The sequence below is a fragment of the Neopsephotus bourkii genome, unplaced genomic scaffold, assembly GCF_033783945.1.
Source record: "Neopsephotus bourkii isolate Nb327-2 ecotype Australia unplaced genomic scaffold, CSIRO-AGI_Nbou_v1 NB_1139, whole genome shotgun sequence".
NCBI classification, from domain to species: domain Eukaryota; kingdom Metazoa; phylum Chordata; class Aves; order Psittaciformes; family Psittacidae; genus Neopsephotus; species Neopsephotus bourkii.
Window position 1 is genome coordinate 1,388,254 of NW_026901625.1, and position 20,785 is coordinate 1,409,038.

The 20,785-nt window shown below is 49.7% G+C and overlaps 1 protein-coding gene across 1 annotated transcript in view; it reads right to left on the minus strand.

Annotated features, from left to right (window-relative positions):
- The window catches only part of PLXNA2 (plexin A2), a 153,508-nt gene that overhangs the window by 36,356 nt on the left and 96,367 nt on the right, over nucleotides 1–20,785 (minus strand). The window contains exons 6-13 of the mRNA XM_061362876.1: nucleotides 20,659–20,782; nucleotides 19,585–19,738; nucleotides 18,637–18,733; nucleotides 15,899–16,013; nucleotides 8,057–8,257; nucleotides 6,158–6,254; nucleotides 5,385–5,578; nucleotides 127–278 (exon numbers count right to left, since the gene is read on the minus strand). Coding sequence (XP_061218860.1) covers nucleotides 127–278; nucleotides 5,385–5,578; nucleotides 6,158–6,254; nucleotides 8,057–8,257; nucleotides 15,899–16,013; nucleotides 18,637–18,733; nucleotides 19,585–19,738; nucleotides 20,659–20,782 — 1,134 coding nt within the window. The remainder of the gene's footprint in view (nucleotides 1–126; nucleotides 279–5,384; nucleotides 5,579–6,157; nucleotides 6,255–8,056; nucleotides 8,258–15,898; nucleotides 16,014–18,636; nucleotides 18,734–19,584; nucleotides 19,739–20,658; nucleotides 20,783–20,785) is intronic.

Consider the following 20,785-nt stretch of genomic DNA (forward strand, 5'->3'; position numbering starts at 1 on the left):
TAAACAGGGAAGATTTAGGTTAGATGTAAGGAAGAGATTCTTCCCTGTGAGGGTGGGTTTGCTGGGGCTCAGGGAAGAGGCTTTGTGTCCACAGGGCAGACAGTTGAGGTCTATGAAGCCACTCACTGCTCGGCGACGATGTAGTGCTCGGGCAGCGGCGTGCACTGCACCCCGGCCACCTGCACCCCGCGGGCGATCTCTGAGAAGTCCAGGCCCAGGTTCACACCACGGATGGTCACCCTCGTCCCTCCTTCTGGGGGCCCCGAGACCGTCAGGATCTAGAGGGAAACAAAACACAGGGATACTGAGCTGGTGTCCAGACGTCTGCTCCATGGGCTGCTCAGGGATGCGGAGTGCTGCAACCTCCACCTCCTCCTGCTGCCAAACCCAGGCCACTGCCACCTTCTCATGACTTCTCTGGATGTCTTTGAGAAGCCCAGTGATGCTGAAATCCATCTGTGCCGTGCTCCAAAGGAGGACATCATGGTCCCTGAGCTGGCCGAGAGGCATAGGCAATGCCATCCCGCCAGAAAGCCTTGCAGAAGGATGAGACTGACTTCTTTTATCTACCCAGAATATGGTAAATTACCCTTCAGAAGTAGCTTGCTCCTTTGGAGATCTGTAACTCCTGCCTTGGCTGCTCCCTGAACGTTAATGTCACATTTTATTAGGAAGCTGGCACCTCAAATGACTTAGAAATGTTAAAGTGTGAGGTGTGTGCTTTAAAGCTGCCTGTTTATAGCCTGCCTCAGCCATAATCATCTCTGCTCCCATAGACTTTCATTAAGGACACTATCCTCTTCAATTACAATAACGCATCGCCACAGAATTTGGACCCAAGACTGTCCAATAGCTGTCCTTAATCTGCCACCGGTCCAGTGTTTCTCTTGGGTGAGTAAATATTCCCCATGCTACAGCTGTTAGCCATAAACAAACATAATCCACAATAATGCAATTCAATTAATTTAATGGAGAAATCTTGTTCAGGCTTGTTTGTTCCGGCCCTGTCTTTGGCAAACGACTTGAGCTCTTCAAAACCTCTTCCTGAATGGGATTTGGCCACACATGCTGGGGTTCAGCCTGCTCCATACCCCAAACATCAACCCCCTGCCTCCTTCCTCTGTGTAGACTCCAACTTCTACCTCCCTCTGCCCTCAGCCACACGACTGAGGCTTCTGATTCATTCACCATACACTCTCTGTCGTGCTGCTCCTTTCTGTAACTCGCACCACGTCACAGGTTTTGTACCGTTTAGCTCTGTGAAGCTCTATGTGCCCTTAAAAGACACTACAAAATCACATTGGATTGCATTACACCAAGTCCTGAAGGCCTGCACTGGTAATGGGAATCACCTGAGCTCGGCACTTTACGTACTTGACAGTTACAACTGTCCCTTGCAGCCCTGGAGTATGTTAAAACACATTTGCTGGAGCACTCGCACTTGTGGTCTCATCACTGTTCAAAGGAAGTCTCAGTTGACCATTTCCTGACCTCCCCACAGCCCGTGGAGCCTCCCCACACAAAGCAGAGCTCAGGCTGTATTTTCAAGATGTCCTGACCTGGAAAATCCCCAATATGGAGCTCCCTCCACTCGACCTAGATTTTAGTGGCCACTAATTGAACAGTTTTGAAGTAACTGTGCCACAAAGCAGCCCCAGGGTTAGAACAGATGCATTCGATTAATTACAGCTGGAGAGATTCAGTCAAAATCACAGAGAGAAGATAAGTCTTAAAGGTCCCATCACATCAAGCGCTGGTGGCGCCTCCAAGCAGCATCCCTGCATCACCTCCTCATGTAGTGGCCAAGGCATCTCCAGCAAACCCAGCCCAGGGCTGCCCTAACCCCAGCCTGCCTGTCCTGGGAGCTGCAGGGCTGGCTGTGACCACATTGCATATTCTTAACCCGAGACAGGATTAGGAAGCAGTATTCCCAAGTTTCAAGCACCAGACCTCGCAGAGTGGCTTTCACTCAGAGCTCTGGGGAGGGTCACGAGGAGCTGCAAAGAGCACCTAAGTTAAAACCAAGGCCATCATCAGGAATTATACACCTACTGTTCAGGGGTCTGCACTGCTACTGGAAGTGGGGTGTGGGAGGCAGGGACACTGGTTCTGCTGATGTCTGAGCAGGTTACCTCTCTCCTGAGCATCAGCCTCACCTAGCACGAAACAAATAAGCAATCCACCACCCCTAACAAAGCACGGTCCTGCTGCTCAGGACCAGGGTCTCTGCAAGTGTGAAGAACTGTGTTATTCACAGAATGGATCCAAACACAGAGATGAAGTGGCTGGTGGTAGGAGCTTGGTTACCCTCACACCACGGAAGGGATGCAGATGCACTACTGCATTTCTGGTGTTGCTGCTTCTTTCTTGAAACCAAGGTAGGGGTCCTGGGGATCCCTGAGGTTGGAATCCAAGCCATCCCAGGGATCCAGGAGCCCCAACACAATGCTAGCACACTTCCCTCCCCAGCCTGCAGAAGACACTGCTATAACAACACAGGATAAATGTTCTCAGCATCATGGTTCAGCATTTCTGACATAAAGCAATATTTAGGCTCCAGGAGAAGTCTGTGCACAACACAGGGAGACCTAGGGCTGGCTGTGAATCGGATGGGGTTTTCCTTCCGGAGCTTAAGGCAAGCCATGAGCCTTAGACCATTCTGCACAATAACCTCTTGGCATCTGTTAGGGTGCAAAGCAAGCACATGGCTTGCAGAATAAATGGCATAACCCCTGCCCCCTCCCAAAATGTCATCTACCTTCCTTCTCTTTGTCTTTTTTCATCCAGCTCTAAGCTAGCTGGATCCCAGCTGATGAGCCCAGCAGGGAACCAGCACACAAGCACTGTCATCCCGGCATGATCCCTTCTTGCCTCTGCTTTAGCTGATAGCACATTCAGAACCTAATTGTTATCTCAGCAGAGCAACTCCATTATTCAGCCTGACACTGCCCCCCCTTCAGCTGTTTGTTGCACTGATGTTATATTAATGAGGCCTGCAAATAAATAAGTAGGAGATCAGAGTGCCTCTTGTTCACAAGAAAACGGGGGGATTATTTACTTGTTGCTCAGACCACAGACCATGCAGAAGTTTTACACTGTTAGAGGGACACTGTGGGTGATGGCTGGGCCTCTCACTCGGAAACAGGACTGAACAGATCCTGCTGCTCATTTGCTCATATGGCTGTTCAAACAGAATCTTTTCTTACTAGTTATGCATCCCCCAAAGGCACTGGACATGGCAAACTGGTACCCAAAAGATTGAAACAACTCAGATGGCAGCCAAAAGGACCCAACTGCAATGAAGGCTGTAAAGGTCTCATGGTCTCCAAGATAATTCCAGGGGAAGAGGGCTGAGAGAAGTTAACCTGTGCTCCTGAAAGGTCTGCATTTAGGAGTATGAGTTTTCAGCCCTCTCAGTGCCCTTCCCATCAGTGGATCTCAAAGCACACAAAAAAGGCCACTACTTCCCTCTGCTCCCTTCCCCCTTCTTTTTCTACAACAGTGAAAACTGAAAACTTCACTTTTCACGAAGAATAAGTAAAAACAAAGCTGCAAATTCATAAGGAGAAGGGAGGGAGATGGAGTTCAAGGGAAAACCCCAAACACTGTGTTCAAACCACACAGCTCAGAACACTGCCAGTCAGCAGAGGCCATGGGACGATACATCCCCCTGAAACCTGTGTTTTCTATTGCTGACCCTCTCTGGGGGTCAATAGCCACTCTGCCAAGGAAAGCACAGATTGCCTACTTGATTCCCACATCTCTGAATCCATTCAGAGCCATCTCCTGAGACTCAGAACATCCCCTGGCAAGGCACCCTGCGCTTCCCGCTTTGAAGGCTGACACACAGACCTGGTGATGGAGACAAGAAATCTGTAGCAGCAAAGCTTTGCTCTTTTCTCCTTGGACAGAGACCAAAAGCGTTGTTTTCAAGCTGGATGGTGATGAAACACTTGGTGGCAGCGCCATGCCTGCAGCCAGCCTGGCGGAGCTTAGATGCAAGTCACTGGGTGGCTGGAGCAGAGCTTTTCCCCTTCTCTGCTTAGCTTAGGAGGGGTGAATAAATGACTTCTAAGACTTTGTCACTGTAACTGTCTGAATGGGTTATGGTGAAGAAAATCTGAGGCAGAGGCCGTTTTGCTTTCAGCATGTACCACAACCTTGTGTAAGAAGAACAGCACTCAGATAAGAAACCTCTGGTTTCTGACTACTGGCAGGACAAGGTGAATATCAAGGCAAGCCTTTAAGGCTCATTTTCTCTCTCTGTAAAGATAGCTATGACTTGCCAAACAAACCAACCCACCGAAGGAGAGAGTCTCAACATTACTTAATGCTTTCATGTCTCTGCATGGTCAGAGCCACCTCTGCTCCTCTGCAGCCTCACAAACTCCACTCTGCAGTACACAAAACACAGCACAATACCTGCCCATTAAACATACAGTGTGGCTGGGGAGGAGGTCTAGGAAAGAAATACCAAAAGCTTGCTAATGTCCCTGAGGATGGATGGACCCTCCACAGCCACATCCTCCTCCATCCCCAGCCCCGATACAGCCCCACCAGCCTCTGTATTTTCTTTCCCTCCTCCATTAAAAGGAGGATGATGCCTTCCTCCCAGAGGATGCGAGAATGAATCACTTCAGCTAAGCTGGTGTAGAAACTAATCTGTGTTAGAAGGCAACTTCCATTTGTACTGGGGTCCTTATTCAGCTGGCAGAAACTTGTGTGCTGCTCCACCACAAGCACCAGTGCAACAAGTTATATGGATCCAACACCTTCTGCACTTTTGGCCACACACTCAGGGCAAGGGAGGCATTTTAGGAGGAGTTAATTAAGTGAGAAACCAAAGTCTTCTTTCATCCCCACCTGAGTGTCACTCCTAATGGTTACGTTAACAGACCGAGCAGAGTTTTACTGGTAAAAATGCTCCTGGGAGACATTCTGCATCCCTCAGTGGTCTGAACAGAAACAGCAGAAGCATCAACTATAGACTAATTAGCTCCCTAGTTTAATTAGCATTCTTGCAACAGTCCGTAGCGGTCACCCCGATGCTGGTAGCATCCCTGGCAAGTGACATCTGCCTGTGGGGCAGCAGGCTGAGCATCCCGGCCACGTGCCTGGATCCGCACATTAATTTAATGGGAAGCAGTGGAGTGTTTTATTCCTTGTTCTTCAGCACTGGATGGACAAAGGTGGATTTTCAGACAAGGAGGAGACAGACACTAATCCATTCTGTCTGGAGCGAAGAGAATCGTGGAATGGTTTGGCATGAAGGGACCTTAAAGCTTATCCACTTCCAACCCCCTGCAAAGGGCAGGGACACCTTCCACTAGAGCAGCTTGCTCCAAGCCAGCCTTGGACTGGAGAAGGACCGGAGATGCTCTTACCTCAGTGATGCGAGGGTTGGAGCACTTGACGTTCCTGCTGGACCAGTCGAGCCAGGGCTGCGCGGAGGGTGTGCTGCAGTGCGGCCGCAGCGTGCACTTGGCCTCGCCGCTGCACCAGCCACACTCGAACTTGGGGTCGGCTTTGAGGCAGAGCCCGCAGCTCTCGCGCTGGGCTGCACACTTGTAGAGGTGCACTGCAGGGAAGAGGGGACGGCACTGAGTGTGAAGTCAAGAACTGGAAGAGTCACAGGGACTGCAGCTGCTCTTGCACTTAACAAGCAAAGGCGTTTGTTGGGTTTTCATAGAATCATGGAGTGGTTTCGGGTGGAAGGGATCTTAAAAGGTTTAAAAGGTTTCAACCTTCCAGGGACACCTTCCACTGGAACAGGCTGTTCCAAGTCCAACCTGGCCTTTAACACTGCCAGGGATGGGGCAGCCACAGGTTCTCCGAGCAACCTTTTCCATTGTCTCACCATATTCCGATCAGGAAGAATGTTTTCCTAATATCTAAATCTAGTATCTAATATCCCTTGACTTAACAAGCTGCAAACTGGACTTGCACATGTGGTTCCCACAGCCAAGGCTGTATCAGTGGCACTTAGTGAGCACCACTATCAGTGGAACAAAGCGAGTTTGCTCTCATCCACAGCACGATCCACCAGGACCACAATGCCTCTGATGGCAGCTAATGCTGCTCTGCCTCAACAGCCACACTCCAGCCCCATCACCACCCTCCTTCCCATGTCTTGAAAGCCAACTCAAGCAGACATTACCTTTCAGATTCTCCGGGTTGTCGATAACAAAGTTCCCATTCCAAACCACAGCAAAGTCCACTGCTAAGTTGCTGATGTCCATCCCATCATAGAGATACTGAAGGAGAAGATTGAGAATGAAATGGTTGGAGAATGCACCAGAGGCACTAAGAGGAACTCTTTTTTAAAGAAACCATTATTCTCTGCCCAAAACCTGCTGATGTCTGAACCACCAAACTTCTGCACTTCATCTCCAGGGTTCTGCTTTGACTTCCTCTTCCGCACCAGGAAGAGATAATTAAATCAGATCTAGTCCTTGTGAGAGGTAATAGGTTAATTATTCCATGCACAGTGGTTGCTCTTGTCGCTCAATCTCCACCTTATCAATACAGCCCCTCCAGTTAATCAGAGTGGAAGAACTGCTGCCTTGGGGCTATCTTCTCACACAGTCACCATGCACCCTAGTGTGACTGGGAGCTTCGAAATCGCACTGCAATGTTCTGCCTGATGAAACAGCTGAGACAGAACAGATGGTGCAGTGAGGTCCGTTCCCAATCTCTGCTTCAGCCTAGCCTAGGATAGCACCGGATTGAGTTACTCACCTTTGCATGGACAACCTGGGAGCTGTGGCTGAGGGAATCTGGATGCTTTAGGTGAATTCCCAGGGGAATCTGAGATTCCCATTCTCACAATGAGCACCAGTGAGGCCTTTTTCTGTTATTCTCTTTCAGCAAACCAAGAGCTGCTAGAGACTTAAAAAGGGGAGTGAACATTCCCACCTCTTTGGAATGAGGTAATGATGATAAAACCAAAGCAGATTGCTTTGACTATCCCCTGTGCAGTAGTTGTACAGCTTTAACTTTTACATTCGGTTGTACTGACTCACCTGGCCTGAGTTTTAATGAGTTGGTGTGAAACTAGATCTTCTGCACATGTGATAAGCTGTGAGTACAGAATGGCTCTTACATACTCTACCTACCGCTTCCTATTAGCCTAACAGGAATAAAAGTGCTTCTCTAATGTTTATAAATCTCTTTGGATAGGAAGAGTACTCTATAGTATTAATACATTTATTATCCACCAAGCCGCAAGGCCCAAAGATGGCCAATGATATATAAATATCCAGTGAAATCGTTAAAGATTCAAAACTTCATTAACAATTTAAGACCATCTGCGCTGAATATTCAAGTGGACCCTGGTCTGCTGCCTAAACCAAACTGAACGTGCCCTCTTTGCCCATGGACATCATCAAATGCATGGAAAAGAGAGGAAGGACCGCACTCTTCTCTGCCTGTCCTCCAGGTGGAGTGGGCCACCTGAGACCCAACATGGGCTGCATTTGCCATTCACGTTTTGGCATCCCTGAGTCCCTGCCATGGTGACTTTGGGTGTTCTGGGTTAAAATGTGCCAGGTCCACTAGCTTGGCTAAGCCCCAAGCTATGGAGGAGAGCCACCCTCCCCAGCAGCACCATTCAGATGATCTCCCTCTCTCTGCTGCACTGTGCTCTCTCCCCCAGCAGTTTTCCTTTCCCCCTCCTTCCCTGCACCATGCTGCTTTTCAGCATTACTACATTCATGCAGCTACTGTGCCCTGGAATTCGACAGCTCCCCGATAAGGGGTCTGTGATTCGCCTTATCTCCCCCATGTGAATTAGCCTGCCTTAACACCTTTGGTTGCATTCCCTCCTCCTCCTCTTTGCTGACCCCCCTCAGTCAGACAGGGAACTGCCAGATAAAGGATCTTCTCCCAGCTGGTGCTATAATGAAACACCTCGCATGGCCACGGCAGGTTCCCACCAGGAATTCAGGATTAGCTTAACTCCAGGATTAGTTTAACTCCAGATTTTCCACTCTCCCCGTGGCTCAGCCCATCCCCGTCACATCTGACACCCAGTTTGGGCGCCCTGCTGGTCCCTCACCGAGCTGTTCTGGCACTGGACACTGGAGCTGTTGAAGCGCAGGGCAGGCACGCGGTGGATCACGCCTTGGATGCTGAGGACACACTCGTACCCGCGCTGGCCAGACTGGGGCTGGGGCAGGTTTCTTGCCTTCAGCGTGATGGGTTTCACCTCTCCCACTGGGATCAGGATCTCCTCTGTGGGGAAGAGCTGGGGACAGTCCTGGCGGGGCAATGAAAGAGAAGGAAAGGTTACAGCAGTGACGGTGACCTGCAGTTACGGGCAGGGCTGCTGTCCCAGCACATCCTCAGTGCACAGCACCAGCCACTTCTCAGTCCACCGATGCGCCTGCAGGTTAAGTGCAGAAATCACAGAATCACAGCCTAGTTTGGGTTGAAAGGACCTTAAAGCTCACCCAGCTCCAACCCCTGCCACGGGCAGGGACCCCTTCCACTGGAGCAGCTTGCTCCAAGCCCCTGTGTCCAACCTGGCCTTGAGCACTGCCAGGGATGGGGCAGCCACAGCTTCTCTGGGCACCCTGTGCCAGCGCCTCAGCACCCTCACAGGGAAGAACGCCTTTCTTACATCCAACCTAAATCTCCACTGTTTAAATTTGAACCCCTTGCCCCTTGTCCTATCACTACGCTCCCTGATGAAGAGTCCCCCCCTCACAGTTCTCCTGTGTTGAGGCTGACACTGATTTTCTCACCACAGAAGGAACGCTGCTATTCGGGGAATCAATGGAAGGCACTCCCCCTGCTCTGAGCTTGCCGTGGGTTTTATCTGCAGAGGCACAAGCTCTCACTCTGCCCTCCTGCAGCAGTGGCCCTGTGTTATCAGCTGCTCCAGCTCTGCCTGAGCCCCGCTGCTCCAGGAGGGCAGTGGGCTGCTCTGAGCCCCTGGGCTGCTTCTAATCCTATTTCATCCTTACACCCTTCGGCTATGTGCAGCATGGGATGGGCTTCCCTCTCACTACCAGGTACTGTTCTCCTCTGTGTTATCTGAGTAAAATGCCTCCAACTGTGCCATTAATTTCGGAGGTGATGTTAATTTCTGCTCTATCTGCTCTCATCCCCTGCCATGTTCCGACACCTCTGAAGCCCCACCAGCTCACTGCGATGCTCCTGCCTGCAGCTCACAGCTGGAACTGGATGAGCTTTAAGGTCCAAACCAGTTTAACCCTAACCAGTCTGTGATTCTAAGCCTCCAACTCTTGGGACACAGGCACCCCAAGATGTATACATTTGCAAGAGCAAACCCAGACTGCTGGCCTGCACAGCCCCATGGGCAGGAGGAAGGTGATGTCCCAGCCAAGCTCAATGACTCAAACCAGCACACAGCAGCTCCTGCTGCAGATCAAAGTCTTTCTGCAGCTCCAGGATACAATCAGGAGCTGCTCCAATAATGCATTTTTCCAAGTCAAATGCAAACTGGGAAGTGTATTACAGCCAGAGCCTCACAGAACTATCCATCACCCTGCCAGGCCAGAGCAAAGGCATTGCAGGAGACAGCTAAGAAAAGGGAGGGATCTTGAGTTCCAGGAGCAGGTAGTGGGTGCTCAGCAGGATGCTGGAGGAGGAGAAGGGAGGCAGTGGGGCTGAGATGAAACAGTACAACGGTATTTCATTTCACTTCATTCACTTCACTTAAAGAATGGGACTTCATCCTTGATGATCATTCTATAAACAAGTGAAAGCTCAGGAGTTCAGAGCAAAATGCAGTGAAGGAATGTGTAAGGATAGTTCCCCAATCCCTGAAAACAGCCTGGGTTTTGGGTACACAAAACACCACGAAACTGGAAGCAGCCTTTGAGTGTTCCATTGAAAACCACGTGAAAATATTTCAAACATCTGTGTGATTGCAGTAAGGGAGCAGAGAAAAGAGCAAAATGATGCTGCCTCCAAAACGACGTATTCTGAAGACTAAAAGCACGGCAATTAAAACATTAAGCACACAGAAGTGATTTGCTTCACTTCTGCCACTGTCTGTCCAAAATCATGCAACTGTAAATTAATAACTAGCTTTAATATTGCAGGAGATTTTGCTATGCAAGATTATGTCTGCAAAATAAAAGGACACTCTCCCTGCAACCATCATTCCACAGATGAGCAGATCTCCAGCATGGACTAGGTCATAGAACCACACACTGGTTTGGGGACCTTAAAACTCATCCAGTTCCAACCCCCTCCATGGGAAGGGACACCTTCCATTAGAGCAGCTTGCTCCAAGCCCCTGTGTCCAACCTGGCCTTGAGCACTGCCAGGGATGGGGCAGCCACAGCTGGGATGAACAGCAAAGCAAGACCTGTCAGTGCCTGATAACTGTACAACATTCCTCCCATGAGATCTCAATATCCTCAACATTATCTCTTCATAACACACCAGAAGATACAGGTTTTTCTCAATTTACATACTCAGAACTGCAGCACACAGAGAACAAAGGCTCTGACCATCAGAAGTATTTACATACTGTTTAGCTCTAATTTGCTTTGATCTAATGGAACTAGGTACCTAAGTACCTGTAAGCATCTGACACTGAAGGATTAATCCCAAACTGAAGTCTAAAAAAGGACTGACATCTCCCTTCCCTCTCCCAAATCCCACACTGGCATCCCAAGGCCTTTTCCAGCCTGCCAAGCGATTCAAGTCAATCACCCAGATGGCAGCACAAAGAGAGCCATCTCCATCCTCCCCAGGCTCCCACCAGGGCTGCCTATCCAGGGAGAAAATCCCCGCTTCCCACTAATGACCGTGACACACGCCAAGCCACGTTCCCTTCCCAGCTCCCAGGCAGGCCGATGGGATGTTGTTTCAGTACTGGCTCAGGCAAGCACTAAATGAGAACCAGATGCTACTCCAGTTTGGAGAAGGCAGGAGCTGGAACCGCTGCCTCATAAACCCTTTTAGTGGCACTTTGCCTTCTATATTTTTGATTTTATTCCTAACAGGGACTTTCACGGATTAACAGCCAAGAGCAAGTTTAAACTCCAATGTCCAGAAAGCAGCTATGCTGGGAAGAGAAAAAAAAGCCCTTTTTTTGCACTGGAGCAGGTTTAGAGGCTGGAAGGGAACGCCACTGCGCTGCTTAGCTCAGAGGTTCCTGCAGACCCTGCTTACCATGGATCTAACCCTCAGCTCAGCCTTTGCACCACCACCAGCAAACTCCTTGCATTCATGGAGGCTTCCACCATCCTGAGCGGACTTTGCATGTACATTCTAGGATGCACCACACACCTGTACCTCCTTCTGCTTCAGATCCGGCTGCATTTAAGGTTTTGCATTTAACCTCGAAGTCATATCCAGGACCAACAGGAGACGGATTGCTCCCCAGCCCTGTGCAAAGCCCATCTTTGGGAGAAAAGGCATAAAGACAGCCTGAAGCCCAGAATCTTTTATCACATCATGACTGGAAACAAAAAACCTTCGGTCTCACCACTAGTGGGAGAACCTCAGTGCACAGTCCTGAAAATAATGAGTATGTTATGGACCATTATCCTTCCTGGCCACTGCCATTCGTGAGCCGACTGCTAAAGAAATGCTTCTTTCTTTAGAGACACGGGAGAGGACTTACATTTGAAATCTGCTCTCTAGAGCTGAAAATGCTGGTAGCAAAAATTGCTCTGCCATCATCAGAGGTGAGCAGGACATAACAGACACTTTTCCCTTTGGTTTTCAGTGGGAGAAAAAATCTTACTCTGGGATTCTGGTGAAGAAGAGGCACACACGGAGGGCACAGTGCTGGGAAGTACCAGGGAGACAGCTCCTGCTTTAGAGCTTGATTCTGCACTTCCCTGCACCAGGAAGAGCTGAGCATCCAGAAAAGACAGAAGAAGAGGGATACTGCAGCCCGAATATGCAATTTGTTCCCTAATCAGTTTACTTTGTTTTTTAATTCATGAGAAGCAAAGCCTGCAGTGAGTTAGAAAGGCCATTACCGCCTCCTCTTGCTAAACAAACACATCCTGAATCCTCTCATTATCCTGCTTGACTTCTGTGCACCAGAATAAACACAAATCTGCTGGAGAAAGACAAGAGTCTGACGCAGGAGTGGCACAGACTCTGCCTATGAAGTATCAGTGCACACCATTTACAAAGGCATTTTATGCTTCTTCAACACTTTTTAGCCTCAAAGATTCCCAGGTCTATAAATATCTTATAGCCCCCCTCAAGATGCATGGCTCAGGAGCAGGACGCAGCACCCATCGTTAGTATTTGTGTTTAAAGCAGAGCAGTTTTAGTAGGTCAAATATTGTTCTTATTTGAATAAAAACTGCCTAGAAATGGGATTTAGCCCAAATGGAAGAAAATATACTGTTTTCATACTTTTCATCTTCAAAACCCCAGCTCTGCACATATGTTAACTTGCTACACATACTTGAAAGTTATAAACATAAATGAATCTGGCACATGAATGTAAACCTCTGGCATCCCAATGATTCAAATTACAGACCCTGTCACTCAGTGAAACACATTATTCTTCATTTATGCTACTGGAAAGGAGAGTAGACCTTGCTCCTTAGAAACCAGACATGAAAAGAAAGGCAACTCCTACCCAGTGCCCTTCTGTCCTGAGCTCTGTGCTGTACACATGTTGTAACCCATTAATGGATGAAGTACTGTGATATTTTTGTTACCATTGGTACCATATGGTACTTTGTCAGACAATCACATCCCTCCAGAAGTTAGATGTGACCCAGCAAAGTCAGCTGCTGACTCTGGTGGACTTGGATGTGGCTCTGAGTTGTCTCCTAAGTACCACAGTTCCCATTTAGATATTCAACAATGTGGATTAGGAAAACAGATATAAAGCAGGTTTGATTTTGGTTTATTTCCTTCAAGGCACATCAAGCAGCTCTTGGCATCTAAGGGCACAGCCAGGGGGAAAGATGTTGCTCTGAAAGGACTGAGAATTTAAAGGAGTCTGCACTCAGTGGACATGAAAGAGGGACAGGATCCCACATTCAGGGTAACTAACAGGATGTACATGGTTCTGACCTCCACTAGGATGGGCTGTAAGGATGCTTATGTATCTACATTCCTCTTTTATACATTTTAAAAGAGCCATTTTATAGCCTCACACCCATTAACCCAGCCACCTCAGACACATTAAAACATCACTGTCACAGGCCTGATCCAAAGCTTTGTGAAGTGAAACAGCCAGTGCTGCACACCCACAGACCTCTTCTTAAAGAAACTCTGCTTTTGTGGGTGCAAGCCAGCCCCTTTGCCTTCCCACTGCTCTCTGGACAGTAACGTCCAAGCAGGCATCCTTGTGGAGAAACCAAGCCTCAGGCTAAGGAAAGGCTGAGTTGCTTATCTATTTACTAACTGACCACCTGAAAACTGAGGCCTCAAAAGAGCTGGGTTTACCCCATGTCAGAAGCTTCCCACCAGCTGGAGGATGTTAAGAACCAGCTCTGCCCTGAAGACATCTCTGCTTTAGAGGTTCGAAAGGGTTCTGTATTTATCTACATGGGACTCCAAATCAAATCTGTGATTCTATGCTTTACCTTGGTCAGTACAACCAGAAGACAGCAAGGAGCAAGCATACAGCTCATGAAGAAGGGCTTTCTTTCCCTTATCACCTTGTAAAGCAGCCGAGGCTTTGAGCAATTTTCCCTCCTCAAGATAGGAGCTTCAAAGGGAGTTTGTTACGCATCAAATCCCACTGGGACACAAATTCTGATGGGCCACGAGTAAGAGGGAATATTCAAGATATTTTCTGTGAAATTAAAGGCACAAGAAAACTTCCACCCCCGTGTGAACGTGTAAATCTTACATGAGGGAGGCACATGGGACTGAAAGTAGGGCAGCACATGCTGGTGCTGCTGGCTCCATGGTGGAGGCACTGCCATGGTTATCACCATGCTCTGCCTCCAAACCCACCCTTCTGCTACGAAGGGAGCGATGCTGGTAAGCACAAACCTTCTGCTAACACATCAGGCCATGCCACAGTGAAAACACTGTGATGTGAATTGTTTTGGGAGAGGAAACTCTTTAGGAAGCATTTATTTCATGTCTTGTGCTAGCCGGAGTGAAATGCCTGTAATAAAGGCATTAGCACTGCACTGTGTGTGCTTTAAATAAGCAGGCAAATTGGCTTTTGGTGGCTGGTTTTGCCTGTGTGTTCAGAGGTCTGGAGAAGTCACGATGAACAGTGGAGCATCTGTATAATTAATCATCAGCCCTTATCAAAAGCTATCACTGGGGAGGTGTGATAGCACATGAGATAGCACGTAACATCCCAGGTAAGAAACAACCTCTGCAAGATGAAGATGACAAAGGAAGTTCTTTGGAGATGCAACAGTCCTGTGATCCCAGCAGGAACTGGCAGAGACACCAACTCCTCCACTCGCTTCCTCTGTGTGATCTCAGGCAAGTCCTGCACGCTTCTAGGAGGAAAACTGAGCTAATGGGATTGTCCTGCTTTACCAGACTTCTCAAACACTTCTGAGATCATGGGGTTGAAGACCTAGAGAACCGAGAACTACAGCTGTAAAGCCTGGGAAGACAGTGATGCTTTGAGTGTGAAGGAGAAAAACCCGCACATTGTTCAAGAGAAGCAGCAAAGGGTTTTGCTTTCTCTTGTTATGCTGAAAGGAAGTTGCTTGACTTTGAATTGGACTGAGAAAGCTTTTGGTTTGTCTCCAGGATGGATGCTTCCCCTTGGGTATCCATTCCCTTTGCTGAATTTGACAACTCTTTGAGGCTGCTGCTGGAGTGTCCTTCTTGTCCCTTGCCACCAACAAGGCTCCCTGTTATGCTGTCCGCCCCTTGGTCCTCACTGACGTCTGTGCACATGCAGTCCACTAACACTTCTTGCCTTGTATCCGTGTGCCTTCTGGCAGCATTTTAACCACAAAGACCCCAAGTTAAGTTTCAAGTTTACTATTGGTTTAGCAGCAGCTAAAGTCACTTCTTTTTTAACAGCTCAGTTTTTAACAGCTACTCCACTGACCAATCTCTTCTGTTCTCCTCTGTGTCTGTTACTGGTAAGAGTTTGTCCAGATGCTGGCTAACCCTAATCGTCCTTTCTTCTAAGATTCATGTATGTCCTCACTCCTGCCTTTCCCACTTTCCAAACACAAGATTTTCAAAGCACTTCTGAAACCCTTTTTTATCTCCTCGGTGCTTTAGGACCTGCACCCGTTTCAGGTACTACAAAGCTGGTGGAGGGGCAGTAAGGATGAACACCAGAACCCTACCAGCGTCAGAGGCTGTATCTGCTCTGTATCTAGTGAGCCTGAAGCAGGTAGTGGTGTGGGAATTGGACAAGACAACGAGTGCAGAAACCTCAGACCAAGGGGTTAGTGGTAATCTTTGATCAGGAATTGATCAGAAACTCCTTTCATCCACGGAATCCTCTGCCTTGGGACATGCAGGAGACCTGGTAGAGCTGTTAATGGGCTATACCTCCTTCCAATCATTAAAAGCGCTTTTGGACTTGAGCCCCGCACCTTTTATTAACTGTTAAGAGAGATGGCTCGTGGTCCACAGCGCTGGAACCTGCAGCAATTCTCTTTTCCAAACTCTGGGGCTGTTCACATCTGTAATTCCCTTCTTAATCAGTTCACAGTCAAAGCTCCTGCCATAAATATCAGACCTGCCAACACAAACCACTGAATGGGTCCCACCAAGAGCTCTGCATCTGACTTGTTCCTTGCCATCAGCAGTTCCAAGATGCATCGCTTTAGCTTGACTGACCATTTGTTCCCAAGCTCCTTTAAAGCCACATCTGCACTTTCAATACCAGCCGAGAGAGGCACCCTGACCCATGGGAAGTCAAGAACTTCACATTACATTGCTTATGCCACCTGCACTGTAGAAAAGCAAAGAAGGAAGAGCTAAAGCCCTGGTCCAGTACCTCAGAGACATTGATCCGGCCCTCCTGAAAGGAGCATGTGGTGGGGTCATGGGTGCAGAGGTTCCGGTATTTGCACCAGTGGCAGCGGAAATCACTGTTCACACAAGACAGGCACCTGGGGGAAGAAAGAGGAGTTTTAATGGAGGTTATCACCTGGGGGGGGGGGGGGCATAGGGTGAGAGACAGGCCTAGCCAGGAGCCCAGGCTCAGGCTCCTCCATGGGAAAGCAATTCCTTTGGAGGGGGCCTATAGGGATGCTGGGGTTGGACTCTTCATTAGGGACTGTAGTGATAGGACAAGGGGTAATGGGTTAAAACTGAAACAGGGGAAGTTTAGATTGGATATAAGGAGGGAAATCTTTCCTGTTAGGGTGGTGAGGCACTGGAATGGGTTGCCCAGGGAGGTTGTGAATGCTCCATCCCTGGCAGTGTTCAAGACCAGGTTGGACGAGGCCTTGGGTGAGATGGTTTAGAGCGAGGTGTCCCTGCCCATGGCAGGGGGTTGGAACTGGATGATCTTAAGGTCCTTTCCAACCCAAACTATTCTATGATTCTATGTTTAGTTCCAACAAACAGGTTTGGGAAAACACATGCTCAAGAGACAGTCTTTAAGCAACCCCCCATTCATTCTCTAATAAAACAGAGGCTGGGATTTATTACATGCCATTGCACTGGTGTAAAATAAAGCACAATATTGCACAGGCACCAGACTTGGGTTTTTTTTTTAGTTTCTAGAAAATGGAAAACAAGGCAAGGCTGGGAAAAACTGGATCAGTTGTTTGAGGAGTCAGGAATGCTTCAAGTCACCAGTAACACTTCTGCTTGGCCTTGGAGCACAGCGAGTCCAGCGAGTGCTTTTCATAGAACACTTCTGATTCACGTTGGGAGAAATTAACTGTTTATGAAATGCTTTTGAAAGAACACAGACCCTTTTCAGAGATGGGGTGGCCCCAGCTGCCAGCGAACTGCCTGGGGGGGCTCATTCCACACTAACTGGCTCCCCATTAGACACACGCTCCATGAGAGCTGCTAGTATCTGCAGTGACCACCTCCTCCATCTCTGAGGCCAGCCCTCCATGCCATGTGCAGTGTTCTGGTGACAGTCTGCTGGGATAAGCATAAGCTGTGCCTATGGTATTCAGCTCCATGGTGTAACCTGCAGCTCCAGAGATAGTGATGCTGCCTGGAGTGGGCAGGGATGCACTGGAGCGATCCCAGCATCACTGCAGGCAGATGAGCATCAGCAAGGAAGCAGGAGCACGGTTTTAGGCAGAAAACTCTGGACCATGAGGAAAGCAGGGCTTGGGGCAGATGCCTCTCACAGGCTGCTGGCACAAGGACATGTTTGAGTTTTAATACCTCAAATGTGTTTTCCTTCTGAGGCATTCCTAGTGACCTTAATAGCTAAGGAAGCTTATTCTAATCATGCACATGGAAATCTGGAGAAGGATATCCAGTGCTGCAAGCTTTTTTAATTACTCATTTGTTTGACCCATTTCACTCCATAGCATTTCTCCCTCCTGCCCCACCCTGGCCTCCAACTGATGCCAGTGGAGGAGGACCTCTCTGATCACACAGGCCCATGGCCTTCATTGCAATGAAGTCTCAGGATCAATAGGTCTCTCTTCTCCGCTGGTTGAAACCTGTTTGCCTTCCTCCTTTTTGCATGCTGTGATTTATCCCTGCCAGGCTGGCTCCTGCCCTTGTTGAACTCCCTGATAACGGGTCTGGTATGATCTAAGTGCTGCAAGATTTACCACCCCGTTAGCACTTTATCTCCAGATACAAGCTGGTGGAAAGGCATGGTCAGATGAAGCCAAATGACAGGCCAGGGAAGATAAATTGACTTTCTTGATTCAAACTCTTAAGTGTAAACAGGGGTCTCCGTGATGCCATCCCTCATACAAATTCAAATCCACAGGGATGCAGAGGAACTGCTGGAGGGACTGCAAGTGATCACAGCCAGGAGAGGTTGGTGCTGGAGAGCCCAGCTGAGGGCCAAGGACATAAGGACAGAGCTGTGCACAAGAGGGAGCAGAACAGAATCACTGGGGTAAAGGGTACATGGAGAGGCACCATGTGGGGACTGAAGGACTCACAGGGCTCATTTCATCCTGGTACCTCCGCTCAGTACTTCAGGTTTTTAAGCTCTTCTTAAGGCCAGGCAGCTGAATGCTGCCCTCCAGCAGACGTGTCCATAGGGGATACATTGCCACGATGCTCAGTAGCACTGAGCCCCACACAGAGCAGCCCAGTGCTGGTGTTTAGGAGCATCTTCGCAGCAGCCAGCACCCTGCTGTCCTGGGCAGCGCACTGTGGAAGGACTCTGCCTCCTCTGGCTGCTTGCAGCCCATCTCAGCACCCTCTGCTCTGCCTGCACCAGCTGCCTGCAAAGCTGCTTCCGAGTTCACAGTTGCAGGATCGCGCAGCTTGGGGACACCAGCAGGTTAAGGTTTATTCACGCTCCCTCCACCTGCATCTCCCAAGGCACAGAAAGCAACACAAGCACCCAGGGAAGTTCAAAGACAGACACAGAGAAGCTGTGGCTGCCCCATCCCTGGCAGTGCTCAAGGCCAGGTTGGACACAGGGCTTGGAGCAAGCTGCTCCAGTGGAAGGGGTCCCTGCCCGTGACAGGGGCTGGAGCTGGAGGAGCTTTAAGGTCCCTTCAACCCAAACCAGGCTGGGATTCTGATTCAGAGGTGTTTGGCTCTGCTCAGGGATGGGAAGGGAGCACTCACAGCTGGTGGGCACTGCAGTTGTAGAACTTGAACTCCGTGCTGACAAACATCCTCCCGGTCTCCCGCGACTTCAGCTGCAGCACCACACCGAACCAGTCTGGGGATGCAAACCAGAGCCCATCAGTCCTGCCAGCAGTAAGGAGGGAAGCAACAGCAGACACAGAGGCACCCACTCCCCGCCTGCCAGTGTGCTCAGCCATCCGCTCCTGGGGTAGAAGGTGCAAGTCAGGTTGCTTTCATCTCCCTCATGGTGAGTCTGCAGCAGTTCCCCAGGCTGGGGGCTGAGCATCCCCCTCAGATCCTGCCCTCGAGCACCCCAGGATGCTTGGCTCGCTGTCTCCAGCAATGCCTCCAAACTCAATCAGGCTTGATGGCAAAATGCATTGGAGAGACAGTGTCTAAGCACTGCATTGGGTCACCGTCAAAATGATTCTGGAATCTCAGCTTGTTCCCTAAAGGAACTTTAAAAGAACACTGAGAAGCAGCCCAAGACTTGAATAAGAGACAATGCTGGAAATGAGGGTGTTAGTGAAGCTCTTAGCACTGAGTTAATTAAGAGCAGATTGCTCTTCTGGAGCTGCTGTAAGTCTACACTAGCACTACTACCATGGCAGCTCTCAGCTCTGGTGTTCACCAAGTCTCCAGCTCTATATAATGCCTTAGAAACCCAAAGATACCAGCAGGGAAATACAGTTGACACCTGGAAGGATGCCAAGGAGAAAATGAGTTTTAAGCAAGTAGCATTTTGGTTATGGGAAGAGAGAATCTGACAGCAGTGACATTAATGAAGAAACAACCCAAAGATCAGGACCAAAAAATAGAAACTGCATCCTCCTACTCGTGGGTGCTGAGCCAGGCCCAGGGGAGGGCTCCCTTATTCCAGATCCACCCCGAGAGGCAAGGCTGTGGCACAGCCGTTGTGTTACTGCCCACAGGTCAGTGACTTACCTTGATCCACAGGTATGGCAGGAACATCCTTTGCTGCGGGTGAAACACACACCACTCGGCTGCCCGAAACCTGCCCTTCCACCTCTGTCAGGTTCCCAAAGAGGCAGGTGACCCCAGCTGACAGGTCCGGAGCATCACTCACGAGCAGGCTGAGCTGCAGGCAGGGAGCGGAGCAGCAGAAGGGAGACAAAACACGGCCAGGAACCTGTTAGCAGGCAGAGCTGCCCCAGTTGCCTTTGTATTTTCAGCATCTGCTGCTTTCCCATTCAGTACTGATCCCCCTACATGACCCATCCACCCGCAGGAGCTGGCCAGCTGCCCTTCATGGGAAGCAGAGGTGGAAGCCAGCCAAGGATGAAGGATCTTTACTGATACAGACCCACCTTGCTGAGCCTGGGGGTTCTGCAGTTCAGGAGAGGTGGCAAATGCAGACTTCTGTCCCCCTGGTTGCTCTACAGAAACACTGCCACCCTCACACCCATGTCAGAATCCTGTGACAGCAGCAGCAGCACATTGCCCTCTCATGCATGAGGGCAGTGACTGCCCCACAACAGCCTTCTGCACGCACAGGACATCCAGCCCTTGCCATCAGAAGCAAGTCCCCACTGACCCCATCATGAATGGGGACAGTGGCCATGAAAAACCCGTGTGGGAAGGGCTGAGTGGCCTCTCAGAGCCCCACATCATCCATCACCGAGTGCCGGCGGGGAGCAGGCAGGGGCTGCAGCAGGACCAGCTGCCATGGGGTGCTGGGAGGCTCTGAGAGCAACAGCTGGGATGCTTCATTGAGCCAGGCCTGAGCACAGCTCACAGATGAGCTTTTGGGGGAAACAAAGCCTTTCCTTTCAACAGCTCATGAAACCAGACCAAGAGAAATGTGAGCTGAGGCCTAAGGGGAAGGGGAATTTGTCTCTTCCCTGGCTCGGGTGACCCCTTTCTTCCCTCACAGCCCCTCTGCGGGCCTGACTTCATGAGAAAACATGTGTGCCAATGGGAAGGGAGAAAAGGTTGGGGAATGGACTGCTCATTATGAACCTCTCCCCAGCAGGTCTACCCCTGGCCATTAGCACTTACCGGGAGGCTGTGCTCGGAGACGGAGATGCTGCTGGGCTGCACGGTGACGGTCATGCACTGGCTGATGCTGCCTGCAAAGCGGTACGGCTCGGCTGCTCGCTCGCAGCTATCCCTCGGGGAGCACCTG